Source organism: Sceloporus occidentalis, unplaced genomic scaffold (genome assembly GCF_023333645.1).
Source record: "Sceloporus occidentalis isolate IW3139 unplaced genomic scaffold, rSceOcc1.0.p SCAF_1, whole genome shotgun sequence".
In the NCBI taxonomy this organism is placed as follows: Eukaryota; Metazoa; Chordata; class Lepidosauria; order Squamata; family Phrynosomatidae; genus Sceloporus; species Sceloporus occidentalis.
The window spans coordinates 305,975,988-305,998,313 of NW_028316981.1; the positions used below are offsets into that span (position 1 = coordinate 305,975,988).

General features: G+C 40.1%; 1 protein-coding gene across 2 annotated transcripts in view; it reads left to right on the top strand.

The window, feature by feature from the left end:
* MYO5B (myosin VB) overlaps positions 1–22,326 on the top strand; it is a 374,368-nt gene that overhangs the window by 343,165 nt on the left and 8,877 nt on the right. The window contains exons 30-35 of one of the 2 annotated variants that reach the window (XM_089497439.1): positions 2,205–2,282; positions 8,675–8,873; positions 14,591–14,684; positions 19,648–19,791; positions 20,662–20,813; positions 21,592–21,681. In XM_089497439.1, the coding sequence (XP_089353565.1) occupies positions 2,205–2,282; positions 8,675–8,873; positions 14,591–14,684; positions 19,648–19,791; positions 20,662–20,813; positions 21,592–21,681 (757 nt within the window). The remainder of the gene's footprint in view (positions 1–2,204; positions 2,283–8,674; positions 8,874–14,590; positions 14,685–19,647; positions 19,792–20,661; positions 20,814–21,591; positions 21,682–22,326) is intronic. The other variant, XM_089497447.1, reaches the window with a different exon arrangement.

Consider the following 22,326-nt stretch of genomic DNA (forward strand, 5'->3'; position numbering starts at 1 on the left):
GGAGAGCAAGATGTTTATGTTGCTCCCATGAATATCCTCCCATCCATTTATCTAGTCAAACACCAGAAAAGAAACTTTAGAGAGAGAAGGGAACAGCTAGGGAAAGGTAAAATGGAACATTAACAAGATTACCGCAAGCAAGTTGGATGGATATTCATTTATATGGTCATATATTTGACTGTAATTAGCCTCTGTTTAATAGTGCTCTGCAATTCTCATCACCTTTTCTACTTTTAGTTGTCTTAAGCCAGGTAGTGTGGAAAACCTTTGGACCAGAAAATGTTTTGGACTTCAGCTTCCATAAATCTTTACCATTAGGTCATGGTATCTGGGACCTGTGAGAATTGAAATCAAAAACATCTCAAAAGCAAAATATTTCCTCACCCTCTGAACTTGCCTGATAAGAGCTTGGAAAAGTTACTTGGACTGCAATTCCCAGACTTCAGCAGCCATCGCAGACATGCTGGCTGCAGATTTTGAGTTTTCTTTCCCAAGCTTTACAGCGAGCTTTGGTTTGGATTGGACATGAGATTCTATGAGAATTAATTTAATTATTTTCCATGGTAGCAACTTCTTGGAGAGGAGAGAAGAAATGTATGCCTAGGGCTGTCCCAAGCTGCTTTTCCTCTGCAGACTGTAAGGCTGCTAATCTCTTCCATACCCTTCAACATTTCACAGGAGAAAACCAGGACACATATGACCAAGCAACATCAGAGTCTGGTTAAGATGGTAAAACTAATTAATGTGGAAGAATAGATAAGCTAAGAAAGGCTGCAGTAGTTTGCTTTTTCCTGATCTTATTGGGAAGAACCAGAATCTGCTTCCTCTCCCCCCCCCCCCCCCCCCCCAGTTGAGTGCACACTATTTCTACAATTTCAATGCTGTTTGCAGCAGTTGGAATAAAATGAGGACAAAGGAAGAGAGAGAAACTTGGGCATTTTAAAAGCAGCTGAAACAGTGGGATGGCAGGGGATTAATTAGGATTTCCCATGCCAAATTGGCACAATTGCAGGGTATGGTCTCCTTTGTTGATTCAGGAGACACCCCATCATCACCAAATTTTTGTTGTTATTGTTGTGTGCCTCCAAGTCATTTCTGAGTTATGGCTACTCTAAGGAGAACATGGGTTTTTCATGGCACATTTCTACAGAGGAAGTGTGCCATTGCCATCCTGTGAGGCTGAAAGAGTGTGACTTGCCCAAGGTCACCCAGTGGGTTTACATGGCTGAGCCGGAATATGAACCCTAGTCTTGAGTCTTGGACCAATGCTCAAACCACTACTCCACTCTCTCCACCATCAAATTTATTTCTTCACTAAAGCATTTCCACCCTTTTTACCAGGATTCACAGGGCTAACTTTTCAACTGCCCTGACATTTTTGTTTAAATAATGTGAGGAACCATAAGGAAAGATACCCTGTAAAATGGTTGTGGTTACAAAGTTCAATGTACTTCTAAGCATGTACTGCAGTTCTTATTATCCCTTAGCATGGGCTCTGCTGTCTTCACTGTGTGGCAGTTGAGTTCTGGAAAGTCAAAGGTCCCCAGCCTATTTAACCAAGTGTTTCTTTGTCAACTCACAGCCTTTAGGAATCAAGCTAGCCAGCCACACTTGGGGAAGATATAGCTGAGAGGATTGAAGGGTATGCTCTCCTTTGTAGTGCTCATATGCCCTACTTAAATGTCTAGGGCCCAACAAGCGTGGATGCGGGTCCATTTAGGCATTGCTGGACTAGCACTCTGCACTCCATTGCAACAATCCATTATTATTATTATTATTATTATTATTATTATTATTAACCTTTATTTATAAAGCACTGTAAATTTACACAGCGCTGTACATACAATCTTTTAATTAGACAGTTCCCAGCCCTCAGACTTACAATCTAAAAAGACACAACACAAAAAGTCCAGCCTCTTGTCTTTTCCCAGCATAATTTCTTGAAACCAGTTAGGCCCTGCTTAGGAAAATCCAATTGGAGCATTGCTCCCAGAGCAATTACAGGCTATAGAAAATAATTCAAAAGACACCAAATCCTGCTCCTAGTTTTCTAATAGAAGGAGGTGTGTCCCCTGGGCTTGTGTGCTTGTCCACCTGAATGCAACAAAGGCCTCCTTACTCTTCCCATTTCTCATATCTGACTCTTCTTTTCTTGTTCTTTCCTGTCTACTTTTGTTTCCCTTTCCTCTGTCCCTTCTTTCTAGCAAGACTGAGGACTGGGGGTATCTAAATGAAGATGGAGAGCTCGGTTTGGCCTATCAGGGTCTAAAGCAAGTTGCCAGGTCAATCACTTTTACTTCTTTTTTCTTCTCCTTTGGCTTTTTTATCCCGCTTTCCCTCTCGCTCATGTGGAACTGTAAAATGGGTTTAATTGAAAAACATCCAAACTAGATTGCCTCGTAGTACTTCTGATCTCAGGTCCAGCCTGCTCCATGAGTAGTGACTGCTACCAATGCTTGCACATTTTATTTTTGTATATAATTTTGCATATGATTTTGTGGACTACAGCCCACTACATCAAAAGATGGGCTAATCCAATGGGCTCTCATCAATGGCAAAACTAATGGATGTTTTTTTGCACAGCAAGAAACAGAGTGTTGCTAGAACAATTAGGTTGACAGTCGTTGATGTTGGATATTCTATAGAGTTAATTTTCCCAGGGATCACCATGTTATTTTGTCACAGGAAGAACAAAAGAATCAAACGGCATCATAAACACTTGCACATTTTATTTGGTATAATTTTTGCATACCACTTCATCAAATGTGTAGAATATTACATTAGTTAGCAGACAGTGTTTAGGTCAGTGGAAGAACTGAAATGTAAATGTGCAAGCATTGATCATTATAGCAGTGGCCCTTAGCTGGGTGGTAACGCAACACTGGTAGCTGGGTGGTAACGCAGCAGTGATAAGCAGATCAGTGCACATGTTGTGATAAAAAGTCTTTGTCCTATCCAGGTCACAAAACAGCATTTGATGTGTTCATGAACTCTGGTGGATAGAGGTTTGTATCAGTAGGGTCACAGAGAATGCAAATGCAAAAAATGTAAGCAGAGATAACTGCCTAATCAATGGCCATTGACAAGCAGTAGTTGGATGGTAGTACTGAAGTTCCTTCAGAGATGAGCTGATCTGGAGCTTGCACTGATTCACTGCAGTTCAACTAGATTTCATCAGGGATGAACACTTTTAGAAATCTCACTGCATCTGTTTGTAGTGAGATTTTTAAAAGCCTTCCTCCTTGTCCAAGTCATTGGGGGTAGAACTTAGCCTTTTGATGAAATCTAGTTGTGCTGCAGTGCATCAGGGCAGGCTCCAGGCAACATGCCCTCTGGAGTCTCCCTCTGGTGTTATTGGGCTTTGGTGGACTTAGCAACAGGAGGAAGCAGTCATCAGTGGCTTGGCATGGTCATTTTAATTTCCCACAATGTTCTGACTTGATGCTACACAAGGGGCAGTATGGGAAATTAAAGTCTAGGAAAATGCAGAAAGGCATTGGGAGGTCTTGCAGGAGCCAGAACAACTTCCTGAGGATTTTGGGTGCTGATTCTGGACCTCTCACCTGCCCACCTTTTATTGATTAGCTGTTCTTCTAGTAGAATATAGAAAGACATTATTATTGTGCCTGCTATAGGAACAGTTTTATGTTATTATCTATAAAAACAAGTTTGCCACCAAACCTGCACACACAGAGAGACAAACACACAACACCTAGACAATTTTGGCCTGTTTCTGAGTATGTGGTCTATAACACACGTGAGCCAGCATGATGTAGTGCTTTGAGTGTTGGACTACAAGTCTGAAAATCCTGCTTGGCCATAGAAGGGTGACCCTGGGCAAGTCACACTCTCTCAGACTCAGAGGAAGGCAAAGGCAAATCCCCTCTGAACACACCTTGCCAAGAAACCTTCCTCTGAAATATAGCCTACAGCACCTGGCATTCATTGGTGGTCTCCCATCCAAGTACTAACCAGCTTTAATCTAAAATATACTGGTATTTTTCATCCCATGCTTTTGCCTTTGGCGCTACCCCTCAGTAGCAAATTCCTCCCCCCCCCCAAAAAAAAAAAAATTACTAAAAATTAAATTTAGTTCTTGTTTCCCCATCTTGCCAAAATGTGTCAAGAATAGAGCTTAGGTTTTGGACTACAGTTCCCAATATTCCCCAAGCAACATTGCCAGTAGCACCAAGTGATTTACATACGTTATATCTACATAGCTGTTCAATCAAGAAGGACATCACTAAAGATGGGGTCATATGTGTGCACGTGTGAAATAAATAAATCCAAATGTAGCAGACAAACAGGTTTTTCCATTAAGACGAAAAATTCTATTTAAAGGTATCTGTGCACAGTTGCCTAATTTATTATTATTTTTAAAGTTTTAAAGCTTTCCTTGGCCTCTGACCTCTAATACACAGACAATTCAGTATGTATGTGTGTTGCAATTTATCATCAGGTCTAACTAATATAAATGGGCATCATTTCTGTTCAGTGCTTAGTCATCTTTGATTTGACATGGCAGTGAAATAAAAGAATAATTTCAGCTATTTATCTTCCCAAAGCCTCCATCTTTGCAGAGACAACTTGTCACTTGTTCCAGTAATAACAAATGTTATTTCATACACTACTGAATTGTAGATGCAGACACCTCAAATCAATTTTTAAGAGATTGAATATGTTTCTAGTTGATTCAGCTCCAAGAGGAGCTTTTTTAATTGATTCTAGCTCCATGAGTGGCATCTATCTCTCTGTGTATCTGACTGTGTATTGGAAAGGAAGGCATGATGGAAGAGGAGGAGGCATAAAAGAAAAAAAAATGTAAAAGCTTCTTCAAGCCTTTTCCCCTCATACTCACTAGTTCTAGAAAGCTTACTCTCACATTTAAAATTGTGTGCCTTCAAGTTACTTCTGAATTTTGGGTACCCTAAGATTAAACTATTTTATGACATTCTTTCTTGGCAAGATTTCTTCAGAGGAAGCTTGCCTTTGCTTTCCTCTGAGGCTGAAAGAGTGTGACTTGCCCAAGGTCACCTGGTCAGTTTCCATGTGTGAGTAAGGATTCAAACCCTGGTCTTAGGCTGCTTCTACACTGAAGAATTAATGCAGCTTGACACTACTTTAACTACAATGGCTCAATGCTATAGAATTCTGAGATTTGTAGTTTTGTGAGATATTTAGCTTTCTTTTTCAGAGTGCTCTGATTCTACAACAAACTACAGATCCCAGGATACCATAGGATGGAGCCATGACAGTTAAAGCAGCATCCAACTGCATTAATTCTGCAATGTGGCAGCAGCCTCATCCAACACTCAAACCATTGCACCATGCTGGCTTTCATACCTTGTGTGTAACTGAGGATTTATTTATGAAGTAACTGCCAAGGTGCTTTTTAGGTCCATGCCCTCCCAAAGCAACAGATATTAGCATGAATGATAAGATATGACAGTACAGTAATGTGTGGGTGATAACAAGTGAAGGAAGCTGATATAGACAGTTGATCTTCAGCATATGAGACACTGGCAGAGTAGTCAAACGTAGCCTTCACACAAATTGCCAAACAAGACAAAGCTGATTTTTAAAAAAGCATCTCATGGCTGCTGTTGTCACCAGGAGTTCTTCAAAAAGAAACCAATCCAGAAGTACCCTCAAGCAGGGACCAGTACCTTCTGTTACCAATCCTCTGGGAAGGACTGGTATCTCTAAAGCAGAGGTCGGCAACCTACAGCCCGTGGGCCAGATCTGGCCCGGCCTTGGGACCGGCCCCAGTCCGGTCCTGCTGCCGATTGCCGCCCCCGCTGCAGCTTCCATGCCTCTCCGGGCGCCATTTTGAGTTCGGCCCCCCCAGTTGTCTGAGGGACAGCAACCCAGCCCCCGGCTCAAAAAGATTGCCTACCCCTGCTCTAAAGAGAACACTGTGTCCCACCTTAACTTATTTTAGACATTTGTAAGAAAAAGTTGCCATGGTTAGTTGTATTGAATGCAGAAACAGGAGGACTGTATGTCTCACAGTTCACCTCTTAGTACAAGTCGTCTGCTAAGGCGAGCAAGCCCATTTCAGTCCTGAAGCTACATCTGAATCCAAGCAGGGATGAACTTAAAGCATCGATTTCTTCCAAAATCACCATAGTTTCCAACATCTCGCCCAGAAAGAGAAGATATGAAACTGGGAAGCAGTTGTTTCAGAGAGTTTGAGAGGCTTTAGATCCGGTTTCTTTTGTAAAGACCCACAAAACTGCTTCTTTTTCTCAAGAAGACTTATGCCTACATAATGTGTAAGAAGTGAAATCTGGCAGTCTTGGAATTATGCATTCCACACTAAGAAGCAGATGCCACATTTGCTCAGGCATGTGAAATGATCCCAAACTCCAGCTGTGATGAAGAGAACTAACTCCAGGATTTTGTAGACCTTCAGCAATAGACATATCATATCTACTTGCCATCTTCCACCTTAAGGTGGAATCCATAATCTAGCACAGATTACCTAGCATGAAAACTGGCATAAAACATGTTGTCATGTGCCTTCAAGTCATTTCAGACTTATGGCACCCCTAAGGCAAACCTATCATGGAGTTTTCTTGGCATATTTCTTCAGACGTAGCATGCCATTGCCATCCTCTGAGGTGAGATTTGCCCAAAGTTACCCAGTGGGTTTCCATGGCCAAGTGGGGATTCAAACCCTGGTCTCCAGATTAATAATCCAATGCTCAAACCACTACATCACACTGTGCTGTGATATTATTGGCATGGCTTCTACCTGAAATTGTCTGACCTTCCAGTGAGAGGTTGTTCAGTCCACTCTCATGATCTCATTGTACTCCTTGTGTAGACCAGGTCTGAGGCTCCATGGGAACATGTTGATGGATCGTTGTGGCCTTGTTTTAGAGTCTCTTGGAAAAGCTTTGAAATGGGAGAAGTACCCTCAAGGAGAGAGATTTTGTTTTAGCAGACTGTAATTGGTACCTTTAAGAATCAGTTTTGTTTGTTAAGCTTATAAAGTGGTGCAGTCACATACAGGAGGGCCGTAACCTTTTCAGAGATGAATCACACTCATTGGAGTGGGTGGGAAAGGAGTCAAAAATGTAAAGAAATGTTCCACATAGCCCCTCTTATGGAAAGCGCAGCTTGGTCCTTAATTTGTCATTTATGCAGAACAACACAGTATGAACCCATTTCAAAAAGAGTTCTTGTTGTGATTTAAAGCCTCCCCTTCACTTTGCTATAGAAAACCATGGTTTTAATTTCCCCTTGGTTTGATCTCGGTGGGTTTTCTTTTGCTCTTTTAACCTCCCTTCTTCAAGCCATCTGATTTTAAAATAAAACATTTTTTAAAAAATTAATCCAGTACTTTTCACACTTGAACCGAGTGGGACAGCAGGATACAAAAGAGTTCATAAAGAAAGACTTAGGATTTCAAAATGATTGATGGGCTTTTGACCTTTAGCTACAGAGTTCTTAAGGAGTCCTAAAAACCAATGTGTGCCGCATCTTCCAAATAAGAGTTTTCTTAAGATAAAATAATGTCTTGGAATAAACTGTTGCTGAGAGCTTAGAATATTAGGCTTGAAAAATGAGTTCATTAATGTTGATCATTGCAAAAGAGGAAGTTTAATTCACTACTGTTCATGTTGAAAAGGCAGAATTTTAATTAGTTGCATTAACTGTAAATTAATTAATTCATTAAATCATTCCTTTTTAAAGCGATTGGGGAATGTACTGAGAATGGCATGCCTCACTGCCATTTTTGTAGCTTCTAAGTTCATAGAATCATAGAACCTTACAAGTTGGAAGGGACCATAGCGGTCATCTCATCTGCCCCCCCCCACCATGCAGTAATACACAACTAAAGCACTCCTGAAAGATGCCCACCCATTTCTGTTAAAGACCTCCAAAGATGGAGAGCCCACCACCCTCCAAGGTAGACCATTCCACCATTGAACAGCTCTTATGAGGAAGAAATTCTTCCTAATACTTAGGTGGAATTTCTTTTCCTGTTATTTGAGTCCATTGGTTTGTGTTCTATTCTATGGAGCAGCAAAAAAACAAGTTGCCTAAGGTGTCAACATTTTACATTGGACCACTGATTTACATTGGACAACTGATCCCACAACCTAACTGATGGCTGGGCATGATAGCATTTGCAGAACAATTTGTGTTGCCTCTAGAAACTGCCTGGTTGTGTTAGACTTTGTATGCCATTACTTTATCCTTGTTGGGGAGAGGACAAAATTAATTATCACATAATTAGTTAAATTTAACTAATTCTTCCCAAGTTCTGTTTGAGTGCTGTTAACCAGACTACCCATCTTCGAGTCCTGTCCATAATGGTTGAATGCATCATGTCTGATCATATTGAACCAAAATCCACAAGGTTCATGTCTACATTTTCTGTTAACCATACATTATATCCTTTGATATCTCAATGAGTCACATGATGGCCATGGAGCTGTGCCAGTCCCCTGAGAATTTCTCTAGAGATGTGTGCTATCCAATACTTCTTCAGAGTATTTCCTTTTGTATTCTTTACAAGGTCAGTAATAGAACCTGCACCATTGAACTGCATAGCAAGCCACAGCTGGCCATCATGTCCTGACGTTTCTATGCATCTTGGGCTCAGTGGTTCAAATGACCAAGTTTGCTTTCTCTCTGCCTTCCCCATTTTACCTCCCACCAGGCTTCTTGAGGCCCAGCTCCAGGAACAGAGGAGAGAACATGAAGAGGAGGTGGAAACACTGAAGGACCAAATGGAAACCCTGAGAGAGGAAATGGAGAAACAGCAGGAAGTCTTTTTCCAGACCTTCCAACTCTCACCAGAAGCCCAAGTGGAGTTTGGTATACAGCAAGAAATCACACGGCTGACGAATGAAAACCTGGTATGATTAACAAAAGTGCCTATTTCTTCATGCTGTAGTTTGCTACAAAAGCTGCCAGTTGGGAAATAATTATTCAGCCGCACAAGGCTTCCTGAGTCATTTACAAAGATCAATACAGATTGAGTATCCCTTATCTGGAAAACCAAAATCCAAAATTGTCCATGTGTGTGGCTGAGATAGTGACACCTTTGCTTTTTGATGGTTCAGGGTATACAAAACTTTTTTTCATGCACAAAATTATTTAAAATATCATGTATAAAATTTCCTTCAATCTGTGTGTAAAAGGTATACATGTAATCTGCAAAAGATAGGATTTTTTTTAGTAGTGGCACCTCACTTATGAATTAGCCTTCCCAGCAGGGCTCACGTTGCGTCATTTTTCCCCCATATTTTTGGTATTGAGGAAGCTCTTTTTGTTCACCCTAGCCTTTCCAGTTGTTCCAGTTTTATAGTCTTACCCTCCAATTTTTACATTTGTTTTTCAAGTGTTCCTTTTATCACTTTTCATTGTTCTGGCCACCAAGAGAGCCTGTGTCATGAGGAGGCTATACAGATTTATTGAGTAAAAAATGAACAAAATGAGAGCCAGTGTGGCATAGTAGTGTTGAGTGTTGGACAGGGCCATGGAACCCACTGGGTGACCTCAGGCAAATCACATGTTCTCAGCCTCAGGGGAAGGCAATGGCAAACCTCCTCTGAACAGATCTTGCCAAGAAAATTGCATGATAGGTTTGCCTTGGGGTTGCCGTAAGATGGAAAAGACTTGAAAGCACACAACAACAACAACAAAAAATAACCAGTTTGTGTGCATAGCGAAAAATACTGACACTAACCCTGTTGGTCCCATACTATTTATTGTTGTTGATTTTTGCAGATTCCACAGTTTTAAATAGACATCTTTACCATTCATCCTTGATTTTGTTTTGTTTTTTTTAAATTGGGTTTCCTACATTCAAAACATATCCCACCCCACTACTGCAGAGGAGGGCACAGTACATTTGATAGAACAGGAGCACTGAAAAGTACAAGAATGTCACAAGCTGGTAAATTTGAGTCGCCCGCAGCTTGCACTTCTGTTCCTCTGTGGCATCTTATTAGAAAGACTTTATCACATTCAAACAGATCTGTCAGAATCGTTTAAATATGAATGTCAAGAACTGCAGCAAAAGCACTCGGGTGGCAAATTGTAAATTATTGCATGCAGTGTATTACTTTCATTGGAAGTCAGGAGTTGGTGACCTTAGCTCATTCCCCTGGTGGGACAGAGGGCATCATAGATAGATTCCTCCTCTCTGACTGACAATAAGTGATAATTGGGAAAAGGAAGTCCTGTCAGACAAACCACTAATTCCTTTATTGATGTTAATGTAATTATTTGTGTTAGGAGACATGGGTTATGGCATGCCACACAGAGCATTGCTCCTTGGTGAACCTATTATCTATTGCTCCTGCAGTCTAGTTCCGTCAAAGAAGAAAATGCTTGCCAGTTTTGTGTCAAGATGGGTCTCCTTTATAGGCATGGTAATTTTTATTGCAGTACTTATATAAGACATCTCCAAATTCTGGTGTCTTGTCCAAAATAAAAGGTCAGGAATAGTTGATTTCCTGTATAGCTCAAAATAGTTTAATGCTTCCTCTCACAAGGTATTCACCAGCACCTTAAATGAAATTACACCATATGAAGAGCTGATAAGAAGTGAGCAGGATCTTCAGTATCAAAGATCCCCTTGGGAACCTATCATAAATTTGTACAGCCATGTCTAATCTTCACTTTCAGTATGTACCTACCCTAGGAATGGATAGATCAACCTATTTCCATACTGCACCACTTTTACATGTATTTATTCCTTTCTTTTACATGTGTTTAGTCATTTCTTTTTTGCTTTCTTGTCCATCTGTGATTTTTTTTTAAATGCAAAAATAATCCATAATTTTAAATAGCTGCACATTGTTCTAAATGTTATATCTACATCCCATATCTCAAAATGTGGCTTTTTCTATGGAATTGGGTATCCTTTTGAACTAAGAACAGTATTTCAAAATTCATAGCAGTGCGAAAATCAAAAAGTAAGTGTGTTCTTATCTAGCATATTAGTCTGGGAAGTGCAAATCAAGTCAGTTTGCATAAAAATGCAGGCCAAATTAAATCCACAAGCATTCCTAGCCTACATGAAGATTTTTTTTATTAGGTTGGCTTTCCCATGGCAGAACAATGGATCAAAAGGTCAATTATAATCAAAGCTTGATTGTAGAGCACATGTTTTGCATGCCAAGGTTTACAGGTTCGTTTACAGGTACAGTTGGGAAAGACTGTATATGGAGAATATATCTACACTAGAGTCGTAGCAGCTTGATACCACTTTAAATGGCATGTCTCCATTCTATAGGATCCTGGGATTTATTGTGTGGTGAAGCAGTTAGAATTTACTGTTAAAGCACTCCAGTCTGTTCTCCTGAACTTCAGCACTTCTCTAGCAGAGAAGTCTAAATGCTTAAGTAAACTACAGTTGCCAGTGGAACTATGATTATTTAAGTGGTGTCCAGTTGATAATGTATTTTACTATATGTTCTACAATACTTTGTTCTATGATACAATACAATGTGTTCTACAATACCTACACTACAGTGTAGTACTTACTACTCGACTACATATGATAATTAGACAAACATTGGTTCTGCTCTTTTGCTGTATGCTTTTTGGAAAGGCTGATTCTACAACTGATATTAGTGATGTCATATAGGACAAGAATTATAAGAATCAAATGGCAAATCTTTTTCCTGAACAGTGCCATTTTACAGTATGGGTGGCAGGACTGGTGGCTTACTACCCAAAGTAACTTTACTGTATCCTGAAAAAATGTGGAAAACTAACCTTAGTATTCTTCCTAACTGTGCTTACAGTGTCCATGAAAGGCACTGTTTTCATGACATGGCCTTGAAATATACTGTCTTCTTTTTTTCCCTCCTCCTCCTCCTCCTCCTCATTATTATTATTATTATAATAGTTTATTTTATAGTGCTGTAAATGTACACAGCGCTGTACATACAAATGATCAAATCAATAAAAATGAAACCTGCCAATGGTGTACAATCTACAAAATATGTATAAAACAATAGATAATAATATAAAATAGAATTGGTTAAAATAAGCAGGCAACAATTAAAAACAACAACATCAACTATCCAATCAAAAATCAGATAGATAATCACACCTCTTGTATTCCTAGGAACCTGAAGGATTACAGTGCAGGAAAAAAGTTTATTGTTTCAAATGCTGCTTTCTAGTGAACCATACCATCTCCATTTTCTTTGCAGAGTAAAGTTTTTATGTTGTTTTTATGTTATTGCCATGAGATCAGGCAGTGAGCCAAGCAGGGAGGGAAAAGAGAGCATGTCAACTAGCTCTTTAAAATAATTCAGCCTCACCCTGAGCAACTTGACAAATTACTCGCCTCACTGCTATGTGAAATGCTCACAATGCATGATTGATTGGTCTAGGGCAGGCTGAAATAGATCCTGAAAGAGAAATCAATGTATAGCTTTAAAAAGGTGGTAGTCTGCTGAGGGTCAGCCTTTCTTGCTTTTTAAAAAAAGAACTTTTAGTATTTTGAAGGGAGAGAATAAAACATCTTTCATCTGGAAAAAGAAATAAATTGCATAGACACTTCTGATATTTTTGTTTAATTTGACATATATATTTCTTTCTCCTTCATTTTCAAAAATACCCAGGCGAGCATAAACTGGGTTTTCTTGTTTTATCCTCACAACAATCCTATGAAGTAAGCTGGGCTGTGGCTGAGTGACTTGATACCCAGTAGACCTTCTGTCTAAGCAAATATAATCCAAGACTTTTTGGTGCAAGTGTCCAAAACTGTAGTTGCAGTTCATTGCAGGTTTCTATATAGGCCTGCATCAGCAATGTGCTTCCTAAAAGTGATCATGCAGCTTTTATGTATGAGCATGCACAAGCAATGATGGAAAGTAGTACAGTTTTGACATGTTTTTTTCCAAACTGAGACCAGATTGTCTGAATAGTACAGTGATGGCTCGTTCCTGTTTTTCTGATTTCCAGCCCTTTTTGTGTCTTTCATATATTAAAATTTGCAAGCTCTGGAAAGGAGTGTACAGATCTCTGCATAAACTTTGGAACAGTATAAATCATCAGTCAGACAACCACAGTGGGGCCTAAATACCTTAAAGCAATGATTCTCAAAGTGGGTAATACTCCCCCCCCAGGGCAATAGCAAGATCCAAGAGGACAGTGAGGGAAAAGGGGGTGGGAAGTGGGCAATTGAGAGAAAAAGGTACAGCAGGGAGGCCTTCAGTCAAAGTATTGGTGCAAAAGAAAGAAAAAGGGAAACAGCAGTCTTTAGGACCATGGTGGGGATGAGGGTTGCATGAAACCTGTGTTTTCAAGGTCTCTTAAAACCACCACACAGCTTTGTTGATGGCCTGCATGAGCTCACTCCTGTGATACCATTTTGGAACAGACTGACTGACTGGAGCAAAGAGTTAGGGCATGGTGTGGGGGAATTTCACATTTGGGAAAACTGCTTATGCTTTGTAAGCTTTGCCAGGACTTGGCTGACAGGTTGGGGCTTAAAAATGAGTCCTTCGCCTCTCTCAAATTGGGTGTCCATCCCCAGGAGGGAGAAAAGTGGGAAGCCGGCTACACCTCTCTCTGCCCAGGCAAGGAAGGATTGAGAGTCCTTCCTCACAGGGAGAAGCTTCCCCCTTTGCATTATACATTTGTATGTACAGCACTGTGTACATTTACAGCACTATAGAAATAAACTATAATAATAATAATAATAATAATAATAATAATAATAATAATAAATGCATCAGGTCACCTTGGGAGCAGCAACTGAGCAGCTGGCTGAGCAGTGACCAGGAAGCCTCTTGCCCATGCTGGCCTTTACCACAAAGGCTGGCACAGGGAAGAAGCTTCTTGGTTGTGGCTCAGACAGCTGCTCGGTTGCTGCTCCCAGGATGACTGGGTGCAAAGGGAGCAGCAACTGAGCAGTTGGTCAAGCAGTAACCAAGAAGCCTTTTGCTCCTGTCAGCCTTGCAGTATAAGGTCGCTGCTTAGCCTGCTATTTGGTTGCTATTCCAAGGATGGCCAGGTGCAATGGGAAAAAGTGAGTGAGATTAGTTACTGTGAATTTGCAGTAGAACAGTTGACCTGATATCAAGAAATAGGAGGAAAAGAGGTGGCAACTCAAAAAGGTTTAGCGACCACTACCCTAAATACACCAGAACCTGATCTTGGAAGCTAAGCAGACCCAGCCCTGTTTAGTACTTGTATGGGAGACTGTCAATGAATGCCAAGGTATCATAAGCTATATTTCAGAGGAAGGAACTGGCAAAGCCATCTCTGGGGATTCCTTGCCTAAGAAAACTCCTATGAAATTCATGGAGAATTCATAAGTCAGTGGATAACTTGAATACACGCACACAACCACAGTGACATTTTTCTTACTATTGTAGAGCCTTTTTAAATGTACATTTTCAGATATCCTTTTCAACACGAGAATACCCTTCCTAGTGAATGGAGCTGTTGTTTATGTCTCAGTACAGCAAAGCATTTTCCTTCCATTTAGTAGTTGATTTTGTATTTGTATGGTTCTGGCAATGTGTTTGGGTGCAGTGCCCACTTTTGCTACATTACCCAAGCAAAGCACTTTAACTTTATAAAAATGTTGTTTATTTTTCAGGATCTCAAGGAGCTGCTAGAAAAGTTAGAAAAGAATGAAAGGAAGCTGAAAAAACAGCTCAGGATTTACATGAAGAAAGTCCAAGATTATGAAGGTAGGTTTTTTCACATGCTTGTGCTGTATTTGAGCATTGAGCGATATGCCAGTCTGTTCTGTGTGATTTAATTTCACACCACACAGCCTCAGACAGGACACAGATATCCAAAGGGGGTACTTTGTAGCTACAAATGTAGAAGGAAAATGTACAGCTTTTCTTTTATTGCATTTGTTTCCCGACACCTCACAGGCACTGGAAATATAGCCTAACCTTTATGTCTACACATATCCTTCCTTTCTGCCACCTCAAGCAAAATGCAAACCTGTGGCTCTAATACTGTCGCTCTTCCTTTCCTGCATGATTTTTTTAACTTCCAATGAAGAACCCATTGGGCTTTTCAAAACTAGCATGCTGAATGTTTCATTTTTTAGAATCATAGAGTTGGAAGAGACCACAAGCGCCATCCAGTCCCTGCCATACAGGAACACACAATCAAAGTATCCCCAACAGATGACCATCCATCCTCTGTTTAAGAACCTCCAAAGAAGGAGATTCCACCACTCTTTGAGACAGCATATTCTGCTGTAGAACAGCTCTTACTGTCAGGAAATTCCTCCTAATGTTGAGGTGGAATTTCTTTTCATGTTGTTTCAATCCATTTCTCCAGGTCCTGTTCTCTGGAGCAGCAGAAAAAAAGGTTGCTCCATCTTCAGTCTGACTTCCCTTCAACTATTTAAACAGGGTCATCATATCATCTCTTAATCTTCTCTTCTCCAGGTCAAACATATGCAGTTCCCTAAGTCTCTCCTCACAGGGCATTATTTCCAGACCCTTCACCATTTTAGTCACCCTCCTCTGAATTTTAGTGGGCTCAATTTCAAAGCACACTCCCACTTTTAACTAGATAGCATGGAAAACAGACAACGATTTGGTCATTTTTAATGATTGGTAGCCTGAGATTCTTTGCCATAGTATTGCTGTCTGTTTTATTGATTGTATTTTAGATAATTGCATTTTGTATCTTGTATTGTTGATTTTATTTTTGTTTTAATCCCGTCTCGATCCGTAGGGAGAGGTGGGAAATATAAATAAAATGTATTATTATTATTATTATTATTATTATTATTATTATTATTGAAGTTATCACAACAAACTCATGGTAGCATAAATTGGGATTTCCCACCTTTATCCTCAGAATAGTCTTGTGAGGTAGCTGGGATGAGATCTAATAACTTGCTACTCCATAGAGCTTGTGTCTTAATAGAAAATTGACCCAGGCATTTTCTGGTGCAACTGCTCAAAACTGTCCTTCTAGCTCACTGCAGCAATTTCTGCAGTTTTTTTATAAAGAGTCCAATGTAACTGAAAAGCTGGCATTACTTTTACACCACCAAAAAGCAAAATTCTGCGAGGCTGCAGCGGTTCATCTAATTTTGAAGATGTAGATCAGGGACTAGACTGAAAGTAGAAGGAGAGCTGTGTATAAGGAGGAAGCCCTGTCAGGAGCCATAAGGGTCAAAGTCATCTTTAATTACCCATTTGGTATCTCAGAAGAGACGTTCCAGGAATACAGGGGTACGTGACTGCAGTCAGTCATCTCGCTGCATCCCCCACCTTCAGCTATTTTGATACCACTGGTGTTCAGTTCTGCCATCCTGCCCCTAAGAAAGGACAGTGGCTGGAATTCTCTAAAAATAATTCTTTTTGTGCCTCCTTGTGGTCTCCCTCTGCCCCAGGACCATATTCCTTTTAGTTTTTGCAATGCCAGTATCAAAAGGGAAAATGCTCCACCTGCTGGTACTTTTGCTGAGGTACCTTATATATTTGCAGTGAGGAGGTGAAACAGCTCAACAAGCAAGGTGCATGGAAAGAAAACATGTATGGAGCCCCGTAATTCTTTTATCTTGGTGGCTTGACAGAATGATTAGCCATGGCAGGCTTTGATCCTCTAGACTGGTTTTGGAAAGCTGGTCATTGAACGAAATTAAGCTGAATGAATAGGAGATTCTGTATCCCGACAGCAGGCACAGATGGTTCTTGTCAATATAATTTACATGCATCAAACTGACACTGCATTGTTTAAATTGTGTCTTACTATCCATTGTCTGAATAAATGTCACTACAGCAGCACATGCCAATGGGTGCCACAGAGGTTATCCTCCCCTATAAGACGATTACAGAATGCTAGTAATGATCTTCATATAATATAGTCTGGCTACTGTTTTCTTATGTGGTCAAAGTTGTGGTTTGAGGCATTTTTTTCCAATGTAGCAGGTTGATCTAAAGATTACAGCTGAGTATTTGTCCCTTGGGGACAAAGCAAATCAGATGGATATTGAGACTGTGGGATAGTTGGCATATGAGACATAGTGACTATGGCCAGGACATGTTTCCAAACTACAAGTCACACAATTAGATCAGGAATGTGAGTCACAATAAAGGTGAATGGGGGAAAGACCCAACTATCATACTTCCTTGGCACTCAGCAATGTACTTTGGGGTGTGTTTACATTCATTCATTTATTACTTACCCCTTTATTTAGAATTCTGTCTCATTTTGTTGGAGTGCATAACATGTGGTCCTCCAAAAATTATTGATATTGTGACTCCCATCAGCCATAGCCACCACACCCAACATCAAGGAGTTATGGTCTTAGCATCTGGAGGGTCACAAGTTGCCAATCTTTCTTTTAAAAATACAAAAATAACACAGAGATGAGGCAGAAAACAAATTACAACTAAGGAAGCAAAGAGCACTGAAGCAAGGGAAATAATAATGTAGACAGTCTTGTTGGCCATTGTTTAAGGAGGTCAGCATGTACATTAGTATATGTAGCCCAGGTGTTCAAATAAGTATCTGGACCTTTTCCTGATAGTATCAGTAAAGAAGATTGTGAGGCAATATAATAATCATTTTTAAATATTTGAAGGGATGTCATGTAAAAGATGGAGCGAGTTTGTTTTCTGCTGCACCAGAGACTAAGGCACAAACCAATTATAAAGAAAAAACAAAAAATCCATTTAATTATTGGAAAGAAGTGTTTGACTGTAAGAACTGTTTGACAGTGGAATAGTGTAGAGTGGTGGGTGTCCTTCTTTGGAGGCCTTTAAGCAGAGTTTGGATGTCCATCTTTCACTGGTGTTTTAACTGTGTATTCCTGCATGGCAACGGTTGGATTAGATGGTGCTTGGGGTACCTTCCAATCCAAGCTTCTAAGCTGCATGTTCAAGAAATATTCAAAGCACATTCAAATGTAGAAAGGGCAGCAGGTTGCATTGCCCACTGAAGGACTGATGGGACAGATTTGCTCTTCCAGAGCTGGAAATATAGGTCCTTTTCCAACACCAAGAGTTTCCAACTTCCTTTTTTGTCAGCAGGTGTTTATATGCAAGTGATTCTCACTTAATTCAGTAAATGTGCTGAGGAAAGTATCTGGAAAGGGTGCTTTCATACAAGCATGGGAGAAAAAGACAGGGGAAGGAACCTCTGTGACAGAACTTGCAGCTGTTTATAGCACTAGTGTTAACATCTCTAATGATTTAGGTTGACCTAGATTGTACTATAGTGCAGGTTCATACGGTTACATTAATGGGCAGCACCCCAAACACAATTAAATAACCAGGATCTCTAGGTCGAGCTAAGAAAGAATTCTGCCTGAAACCTGAAAAGGCCATGGCTGCCAGTCATGCAGACAACAGAGACTACATGGCCAAAGATTTGACTCACTACAAGTCAGCTTCCTATGTTCCTGGTTGAATTCTCCTTTGTACTTCTCAAAATAAGAAAGCCAGTGGGTGTAGTAGTTTAAGCATTGGACAACTCTGGAGACCAGGATTTGAATCCCCGTTCAGGGAAACCTATCAGGTGACATTGGGCAAGTCACACTCTTTCAGCCTCAGAGGAAGACAAAGGTAATCCCCCTCTACACAAATCTTGCCAAGACTACCCCCATTATAGGGTTGCCTTAGGGTCACCACAATCTGGAAACACTTGAACGCACATGGCAACCCCCCCCCCCCCCCCCGAATTAGCTAGCATTACCTGTGCTAGTTTTCTGTTGTTCATATGTAGCCTGCTGAAGTTACAATCAGCTTTAACACTCTGTTATTTGTCCGAAATTGACAAAGCCAAAGTTAGCTTTTCTTTTTCAATGTAATGCTGAAATCCAGTTGCAGTGGGTGAACTCACATTGAGAAGGACTGAGAGGACAAGATACCATTCCATGGCCCATTCCTTGTCTCTTGATCACAGTTAGAAATTTTCCCATGTAACATTTGCAGGATCCCACTGGCAAAAATAATTAAAGCCAGCCAAATGTTTTAGTGGACTTCAAAAAGTGGGATGCCTCTATAGTCTGTCTGTCAAGTGGCTTGGTGGTATTGTATTTAGCAATTTCTGTCATTTGGCATCAGTCTGTTACAACTTAACTGATGTTGTGAATTTTTGAATGTACAAATGAAAATTTAATACATAAAGATCTACTCACAATACCCTTCAGTGCAGCCAGAACTGAAATTGCAAATGCCTGGAAGAATCTGCAGAGCCTTTCATTTTGCAGATTGTTAGACAAAATCTGAAGCTGGTTCTATGGAAAAACCAATTTTTAAACTTTTAAGACAAAAGGAGAGATTATGGAAGATAATTTTGAAAGTATATTTGTTGTGGTGGTTTGCCTCCAAGTTGTTTCCAACTTATGATGACCCTAAAGTGAACCTATCACAGGTTTTCTGGGACAGAGAGTGTGTGACCTTCCCATGGTCACCAAATGGATCTCCATGGCCGAGTGGGGAGTGAACCCTGATCTCCACTCATATGGTACCTGTTTATTATGTTTGCTTCAGAAATGAATTTCACCCCTGGACCCCCACCTAAATATATATTGTTTAGCACTGTCATGTAATCTGGGTTTGTTGGGAGGTTTTTTTAATTAGATTCTCATTGTAACTATATTTGTATTGATAACAGTGCCAGCTTATGATATGAAAAATTAAAACCAATCACCATGTTTGCTTTTCACAGCTGATCAAGCCATCATTCAAACTGAAAAGCGGCAGCATGAACTCAACAGGCAGGTCACTGTTCAAAGGAAGGAGAAAGACTTCCAGGGAATGTTGGAATACTGTAAAGATGATGAACCCCTACTCATAAGAAATCTCATTACAGGTCACTGCTCTTGTTTTTCTGGCTAACCCTAGTTATATCACAAAGCTGAGCATTTTTCAAACTCTTCTGAAATTCCCTGGCAGTTTCTCAGAGGTTCCTCTGGTGATACAGGCTTGTGAATAACCACTTTCCTGACAGTAATACATACCATTGTTTAAGAAATCTGGGTGATTCCCAGATGTTACCTTAAAATGTTTTGAATTTTAATCAGCACAGCCATGCTTAGGAATGCCAGGAGTAACAGTTCAGCTTCTGGAGGGCCACGATTCTGACTCATGCCTTAATCTACAGAAATTAGATCTTAACCACCCCAAATCTGTACAAGATTTCAGCCCATTTCTTCTGTGTAGAATAGATTCATTTGCTCAGTAATTTCAAGGACATCCATGCTGTATACATTTCAAAAGTGGGAGGGTTCTTTGTAAAGATTCAATAGTAGAGGAATGAGATCAGATAATGTAAATACTTCTCTGATTTGATTCTGGCTTAGAACAGTGCGTCTCAAACTGAGCTGAGAGACTGGCAACCCTTTCCCCCAGTGGGCTGGAGTCTACAAGCCCATAATTTGGGGAACAACATTTGTCCATAGACAACCTTTTTGAATAGCACTGGTTTAGGCAACAAGTGTTCCTTATATGCCTGTGATAGGAACATAAGAGCCATGAGAAAAAAGCCAAAGGATGATCAAGTCCATCGGTCTGTTCACAGTAGTCAATCTGGTGGCTGTCAGAAGTCCCCAACAATTTAAATATAGCCTATACTACCTCTGCTACTGTATATATGTACTGTGTCTATGTATGTAATAATATACTATGTTAAATGTACTGCAAGGAAGCCAGGGCATTTAAAGTTTCTCTCTCATGTTCACAGATCTGAAGCCTCAAACAGTCTCTGCCACAGTACCTTGTCTTCCAGCCTATATCCTCTACATGTGCATCAGACATGCAGATTACATTAACGATGATCATAAAGTGCATTCCTTGCTTACCTCTACCATCAATGGCATTAAAAAAGTATTAAAGGTAAAAGGAGGGGTGGCTTTGTTCTGAGTCTTTTAGCAGAATGTTCTAAAAATAAAGGGTGCAGAGGTTATATAGGACACGAACAGTAATTGACACACACACAATACCCAGTATTCTCTTTATGGGTAAGAAAAAGGATCTTTGGGATTTAAAAAATTAGTCTACATCTGCACTGCAGAATTAATGCAGTTTGATACTGCTTTAGCTGCCATGGCTTAATAATATGGAATCTTGACATATGTCGTTTTGTGAGATATTTAGCCTTGTCTGCCAGAGAGCTCTGGTGTCACAATAAACTACAAATCTCAGGATTGCATAGGATGGAGCAACGACAGTTAACATGGTGTCAAACTGCATTAATTCTGCAGTGTGGCAACAGCCTAAGGCCACCAGAAGCACCCAATGTTGTTTTTAAAGATGGTATCAGCTAGGCTGTCTCAACTCACAGTCTTGGCCTTAAATCTCAAAAGTGTTAGACTTCACAAGACTGAGAACTGGAACCAATCTGTGCAAGGGATATCCATGTAAAAAATGTTAAGTTCTCTTGCCAAACATATGAATCAATTTGATCTGAAGGAAGCCATTATGACTACCCCTGGCCTTCTCCTCTGTCCTTACACTATTACTTTTATTTCCTCTGTTTTGCTTCCTGTCCTGAGATAGCCCTTGAGAACCATCACTCCTTCCCAAATGGTTCAGCTCAAACATAGCACAACAAATAAATACATGTAGAGGTTTCAAAGCGATGTTTCATGTTATTTCTTTGGGTTCTTCACAGAAACATAATGATGATTTTGAGATGACGTCTTTTTGGCTGGCTAACACCTGTCGCCTTCTGCACTGCCTGAAGCAATACAGTGGAGATACGGTAAGAGAGCTGTAGTAGCAAGAAGTAATGTCTGTTTTCTTAAAACATCTGGAGCCTCCATGCTGAATTAAACAGTACCACTGTTTGTTTCAGTTGGATTTGCTCCTGGGATGCTTCTGCTGTACAAGTCTGCCTGTTACCCATGCAGTCCTGCGCTGTGTTTCTAATGCAGCCATACGACTTGAGGCAGGCGTAATTTCTATCAAGGATAGGGCTTGGATTCTTATGTCAGTCATTGGTTGATGCTTATGTTTATACCCTGGGGGTTAGGTCTGTTGGCAATCATAGATAACTGTCTCTCTCCTTGGAAAAAGATGGTAAACAATATATATTGCCATATATATTCTTATGCTGTTTCTCACAAAATGGCATATTACAAATGGTATATATATATAAGGGCCTAACCAGCTCTGAGGCAGCATATATGGAAAATGATACACAAAGTTGTTGTTGTTGTTGTTTAGTTAGAAACATTTCTATGCTGAGTAATACAGAGGTATCATTTGACCTTCACATATATTTTACCAATTTAGTAAACCCCAAATTTAGATACATATTTACTGTAGTACAACATGCTGCCATCAACCATTTTAAAAGGCAAATATTTAAAAAACAAACCATAAGACCAGCTCATCCACCCATCTT